The 6,272-nt window shown below is 66.5% G+C and overlaps 1 protein-coding gene across 1 annotated transcript; it reads left to right on the forward strand.

The window, feature by feature from the left end:
- The first annotated feature begins 992 nt into the window (after positions 1-992).
- On the forward strand, positions 993-4,906 carry LOC102947559 (urokinase plasminogen activator surface receptor). Its single transcript, XM_037882875.2, has 7 exons — positions 993-1,111; positions 2,154-2,264; positions 2,433-2,579; positions 2,681-2,830; positions 3,172-3,309; positions 3,796-3,942; positions 4,263-4,906. Exons 1-7 carry the CDS (start codon positions 1,063-1,065, stop codon positions 4,520-4,522), a joined length of 1,002 nt encoding a protein of 333 aa, XP_037738803.1. The 5' UTR covers positions 993-1,062; the 3' UTR covers positions 4,523-4,906.
- The last annotated feature ends 1,366 nt before the right edge of the window (positions 4,907-6,272 follow it).

Below are 6,272 nucleotides of genomic sequence, written 5' to 3' on the forward strand. Positions count from 1 at the left end.
CCCCCCCCCCAACCACTAGACCCCACTTCCCTCGCAGAGCTGGGGAGAGAACCCAGGCGTCCTGGCTCCCCGGCTCCCCCCCCCCCAACCACTAGACCCCACTTCCCTCGCAGAGCTGGGGAGAGAACCCAGGCGTCCTGGCTCCCCGGCTCCCCCCCCCCAACCACTAGACCCCACTTCCCTCACAGAGCTGGGGAGAGAACCCAGGCTTCCTGGCACCCAGTCCCCTCATTCTAACCACTCCTATTCTGGTGCTGTAACAGGGCATCACCCCAGGATTCTGCACCCCATAAAAGTTTGTGGGGCGCACCAGCTGGGCCAGAGCCATGTTCTGGGGGGGACACCCTCCTTCCACTGCGCCCTGGCCCCAGGGGCGGAGCAGGGCTGGAAAGCCCCGGCCCTTTGGCTCCTCCCGGGCCCTCAGAAAGCCCCAGTAGAAGAGCTGTTATCCTCCACTGGCATTGGCCACAAGGGGGCGACATGACGCAGGGTCACCGCCCCACACAGGACCATCCACCCCCTCCCCCAAACCCTGTGGCAGCCCCCACAGGGTAACCCCCAGCTGCCCCTCCCCAGACAGACCCCCCCAGCTGTTCCCCCCCCCCCCCGACCCATTTCCTGCCGATGCTGTAACCACCCCACCTCCCTCTGGGAGCCCCCCAAGGGAACAACCCAACCAGACCCCCCGCCCCAGGGGAACCCCCCCCCCAGGACCCCCTGCTGTTTCTCCCCCAGATACCGCCTACCCATCTCCCCTAAGAGCCCCCACGAGGTAACCCCCCAACCCCTCCCAGTGGGGACCCCCAGCACCCCCGATGTTTATCCCCCAGATTACCCCCCCCCCCGGCTCTAGCCCACCTCCCCGAAGAGCCCCCGCCCCACTCCTGAGCTCCCCGGCCCAGCCCCGCAGCCTGGGGGGGGGGGGGGGGGAAGGGGTGTGTCCCAGGCGCGGACGCGGGGGGGGAGGTTCTTAAGGCGGCCCCGGCGCGGGACGGCAGCACACATCAGCCAGAGGCAGGACGGAGCGACCGCGCCGGGATCGCAGGTTCGAGCCCCGAAGCCATGGAGTCTGTGTGGGGCTGCATCCTGCTGGGGGCGCTGCTGAGCCAAGGTACTGGAGCCCGGACTCCTGGGTTCTCTCCCCGGCTCTGGGAGGGACGTGGGGTCTAGTGGTTAGAGCGGGGTGGCGGGGGGTGCTCGGACGCCAGGGTTCTCTCCCCGGCTCTGGGAGGGACGTGGGGTCTAGTGGTTAGAGCGGGGTGGGGGGGGGGGTTGCTCGGACCCCTGGGTTCTCTCCCCGGCTCTGGGAGGGACGTGGGGTCTAGTGGTTGGGGGGGGGGGGTGCTCGGACGCCTGGGTTCTCTCCCCGGCTCTGGGAGGGACGTGGGGTCTAGTGGTTAGAGCGGGGTGGGGTGGGGTGGGGGGGTTGCTCGGACGCCAGGGTTCTCTCCCCGGCTCTGGGAGGGACGTGGGGTCTAGTGGTTAGAGCGGGGTGGGGGTGGGGGGTGCTCGGACGCCAGGGTTCTCTCCCCGGCTCCGAGGGGCAGCTGTGGCTGCAGGATTTGCCCCGCTCCGCAGTGGGGCGGCAGGGCAGGATGCGAGCCGGTGGCCAGGTGGGCGCGGACGCGGGGAGCCGCTCGGTGGTTTTGTCCCGGCTCTTAGCCCTGAGTCAGATCCTGAAGGGGGAGGGAGAAGAGAACCCAGTGGGGGAGGGGCAGGACACTTCCCTGGCCAGGTGGGGGCTCGGCAGGGGGGCTGAGCCCCGCCCTAGGGGAGGGCTGTGAGCTGGGGGGTCCCCTCCCCCGTGGAAGGGCCGGGAGTCCCCTGGGGGAGCAGATCCTCACCAGAGTTCAGGGCCCCCTCTCAGGGGGAGGAAGAGGTGAACTCAATCCGCTCATTTCCCCTTCACTCTGATTCACCGTCAGCTGGGGACTGGATGTGGTTAGAGCGGGGGGGCTGCGGGCCAGGACTCCTGGGTTCTCTCCCTGGCTCTGGGAGGGGAGTGCAGTCTAGTGGTTAGGTCTGGGGGGGCTGGGAGCCCGGACTCCTGGGTTCTCTCCCTGGCTCTGGGAGGGGAGTGCGGTCTAGTGGTTAGATCTGGGGGGCTGGGACTTCTGGGTTCTGTTCCGATTCCTCCACGTCTCTCTGCCCAGCGGCTGCCCTGCGATGTTATTCTTGTGATGGGGACCGGAGCTGCCAGGAGACGGAGGACTGTGGGGAGCAGCAGGGACGGTGTCGCACAACTGCCCTCACCATGATCTCCCGTGAGTGCCCCCCAGTGACCAGCTAACCCCCAGCTAGCCCAGCCCTGGGCTCCCCCAAAACTCTGCCGGTGCCCCTCACTCCCGACCCGCAGCTCCCGGCTAGCCCAGCCCCGGGCTCCCCCGAGCCAGCCCCGCCAGCGGCTCTGACTCTCTCCTCCACCCCCCCAGGCTCCGGGGTCTCCGATCGGATCCAGAAGGGCTGCGACGTGCAGGGGAAACCCAACAACTCCATCTCCTTCTTCTCCCACGGGCAGATTGTGATGCTGGCGGAGGAGCACTGCGCTACCGACCTCTGCAACCAGGGGGTGCCAAACGGTCAGTCCACGGAGCCGGCGGGGTCCTTCCCCTCCAGTCCGTTCGCCCTCCCCCGCAGGGTCCCGTTGTCCCCTGCTCACCCCGCCTCTCTCCCCCCACAGCCCTGAGCTCCTTCCCCTCCAACACCAGCCTGGATTGCCTCTCCTGCTCCTCCTCCGACCACTCCTGCTCCAGCCCCTCCTTGATGCAGATCCGGTGCCCGGACCCCCGGGAGCAGTGCGTGGACATCACGGCCATCTCCATGCCCGAAGGTGAGCAGGGACCCATCCCGAGACCCCCTCCCCGCCCCACATAGGGGCCCAGGCCCCAGCACCTGATGGGCCTCTGCCTCTTTGCTGGAGACCCCCCAAGCCTGGGGCCGGATGGGGGCCAGCGCCCCCTAGAGGAGACAGGCCCCACGTCCCATTCCTGGCCCCCCTGAGCCAGCTAGCCCCTGAGCCTGGGGCCGGATGGGAGCCAGCGCCCCCTAACAGGCCCCACGTCCCATTCCCGGCCCCCCTGAGCCAGCCAGTCCCCAGCCTGGGGCCGGATGGGGGCCAGCGCCCCCTAGAGGGGACAGGCCCCACGTCACCCCTGCTCTCTCTGTCCCCAGAGTTTCCCCAGGACGAGCGGCGCATCAAAGGCTGCGGGCAGATCTCTCGGTGCCAGGAGCCCCTGGGCTTCCACAACCAGGACAGCTTCTACCTGCTGCAATGCTGCAACTCCAGCCTGTGCAATAACGACGCCCACGGTAACCAGGGGGCTGCGGGTCGGGAGTGAGGGGCACCGGCAGAGCTGGGGGAGGGGGCAGGGCTGGGCTGGCAGGGGGCTGCGGGTCGGGAGTGAGGGGCACCGGCAGCGCTGGGGAGGGGGGAGCCTAGGGCTGGGCTGGCAGGGGGCTGCGGGTCGGGAGTGAGGGGCCCCGGCAGAGCTGGGGGGAGCCCAGGGCTGGGCTGGGAGGGGGCTGCGGGTCGGGAGTGAGGGGCCCCGGCAGAGCTGGGGGGAGCCCAGGGCTGGGCTGGCAGGGGGCTGCGGGTCGGGAGTGAGGGGCACCGGCAGAGCTGGGGGGTGTACCCAGGGCTGGGCTGGGCTGGCAGGGGGCTGCGGGTCGGGAGTGAGGGGCCCCGGCAGAGCTGGGGGGAGCCCAGGGCTGGGCTGGCAGGGGGCTGCGGGTCAGGAGTGAGGGGCACCAGCTGGTTTTTGGGCTGCCCAGTGATCCATTCTGACCCGGGTTCAGATTACCAGGAATCCCCCCTGCCCCTGAACGGAGTCACCTGCTTTGCCTGCGAAGGGAACTCCAGCCATGGCTGCACCCCAGAAAACATCACCCGGTTGCAGTGCCAGGGGCCCATGACCCACTGCATGGAGGCTGTGGGGAGCCATGGTGAGTAGCTGCAGAGCCAGCTGGGGGCGCCGTGCTGCGGGGGGTGGGGCAGGGACCATGGTTCTGTGGGGGGAGAGGAGTGCAGGGGGGGGGCCACCAGGCTGGGGGGAGGGTGGGGGTCTCAGTGGGGGGGCAGGGGCTGGGGGCTCGTCAGGGGGCACCAGGCTGGGAGAGGGGCTCAGCCGGGGACGCCAGGCCATGGGAGGGCTGAGGGGCTCAGCAGGGGCACAGGGCAGGGGGCATCTCACCCCAGGGGGTCTGGGTGGGGGCTTGGGGGCCGGCTCCGGGCTCCGTCTCACGCTCCTGCCCTCCCTCCCCAGCGCTGAGGGGGCCGGGCGCCATGCTGAAGGGCTGCGCCACCCCGGCCTGGTGCGACACCCCCTACACCTCCATCTACAAGCGCCTGGCCGGGGTGCAGGCCCGCTGCTGCCGGGGCAACTTCTGCAACAGCCGGATCCAGGCGGGCGCCCTCCCCCCGGCCAGGAGGAGCCGGGCCGGCCGCGGGCTCGGGGCCCAGCCAGCCCTGCTCTACGGCGCTGCCCTCCTGGCCCTGCTCGTCCTGCTGCCCCGCAGCTCCTGATGCCCCGCGGGGAGACCGAGAGCGGGGCGGCTGGGAGCCAGGACTCCTGGGTCCTCTCCCCAGCTCGGGGAGGGGAGGGGGGGTCTCGTGGTTCGAGCAGGGGGGGGCTGGCAGTCCAATGAATCTGTTCTCCCCACGCACACGCTGTGTGAGCCACCCCTGTTCCCCTGGGATACCTCCATGGATTTGAAGGTCTATAATTTATTTTCCCATTAGGCTAAGGCCTGTCCGACTCACTCCGTCTGCTGGGGTCCCTCCCCAGCCCCTCATCCCTCTGCTGGCAGCTGACAGGCTGTGACCCTGTTTTATTATTATGATGATGGTTATTTTATTCTAATTTATGGTGGTTTTGTTATTTCATTAATAAACTTTATTTTATTGTAATTCCTGCCCTGCCCAGCAGGGGGAGCTGCCTGCAGTTCCTGGGTGGGGCCGGGTCTGTGTTGGGGGAGGCGGGTAGGGAAAGGGAGGTTGGCTCCAGGAGCAGAGTGGGGGAGGCCCCATGGGGCGATTTGGGGGCGCCTGGATTCCCCTGGGCTACGGGGAAGCGAGAACATGGGGCGTGTGTGTTTGTGTGACACCCCACCACCACCTCACAATCACACCTGCACCGTCCCCCCCACACACACACACCATGGGACCCATTGTGGCTGCCTTGTTTTGCATGTTTGTGGCAATGGATATTTGAGTGCATTGTGTTGGCAGCTTGTTTGTGTGATTTTTTTTTTTGTGTGTGTGTTGTGCATGTATTTTGCTTTTGTATTGTGTGTGTTTGTGGCTTTGTTGGATTACGTTGCATTGTGTGTGCTCAGGTTCTGTTGTGAGTGTGGCTGTGGGGGGCGGTTAGAAGTGTCTGTTAGAGGTTGTGAGTGTGGATGGATAGTGCATGGGGCACTGTGTGTTGGAGATTGTGGTGTTTTTCTCTGTTAGTTTGGGTGTAACTGTGGCTGGGCGGGGGGGTGCATTTATGAGTTGTGTTTGCTTCTCTGGTTGTTTTTGGTGTATATTTTTGCCGGGGCAGGTACGATTGTGTGTGTGATGCTCTTCCCTGGGCATTGGGGTGTGTGTGTGTGTGTGTGTGTGTGTGTGTGTGTGTGTGTGTGTGTGTGTGTGTGTGTGTGTGTGGCTGCTGAGGCGTGGGGTGTGTGGTTGTACATTCAGACATCTGTGTCATGCTGTAGGTCTGCTGGCCACGCAGGCTGGGAGTGGGGGGAGTTTGGACAGTGTCTGTCCCCCTGCCACCACCCTGCTGGGGGTGAGCCCTGCTCTGTGTCCCAGACCTGCCCCCCAGAGCTGGGGACAGAACCCAGGAGTCCTGGCTCCCAGCCCCCACCTGCTCTAACCACTAGACTCCACTCCCCTCCCAGAGCCAGCCTGGGCCCCATCCCCCTCCTCTGAGTCCCTGTCCCCCGAAACCAACCACCCCCCTGATTTCCCTTCCTTTCCCCCAGCCCTCCTCTAACACCAGGCCCATTTCCTGCTCCCCCCCAAGTCCCTGTGACCCTCACCCCACACTGCCCCCAATCCCCCGACACACTCATCCTGCCCCGACCTTCCCCCTGACGCCCCATCCCATCACTGCCTTGCCTTGACTGCTTCGTATAAACAGCCCCCGTGGTGCCCCACCCCAGAGGTGGCTGCATCCCTGCATACGTGGGGTCGATCTCCGGGTTGGATGGTGGCTCTTTGTTTGTGTCAGTGTTTGTGAACCTGGCAGTTACACACACGGGGCCGGAAAGAGCCGTACGGG

Source organism: Chelonia mydas, chromosome 24 (genome assembly GCF_015237465.2).
Source record: "Chelonia mydas isolate rCheMyd1 chromosome 24, rCheMyd1.pri.v2, whole genome shotgun sequence".
Classification (NCBI taxonomy): Eukaryota; Metazoa; Chordata; order Testudines; family Cheloniidae; genus Chelonia; species Chelonia mydas.

Coding starts and splice junctions, on each gene's coding strand:
- LOC102947559 (XM_037882875.2), top strand. CDS start 1,063: ATGGAGTCTGTGTGGGGCTGCATCCTGCTGGGGGCGCTGCTGAGCCAA. Junction 2,580..2,680: donor CAACCAGGGGGTGCCAAACG/GTCAGTCCACGG, acceptor CTCCCCCCACAG/CCCTGAGCTCCTTCCCCTCC. Junction 3,310..3,795: donor GTGCAATAACGACGCCCACG/GTAACCAGGGGG, acceptor ACCCGGGTTCAG/ATTACCAGGAATCCCCCCTG.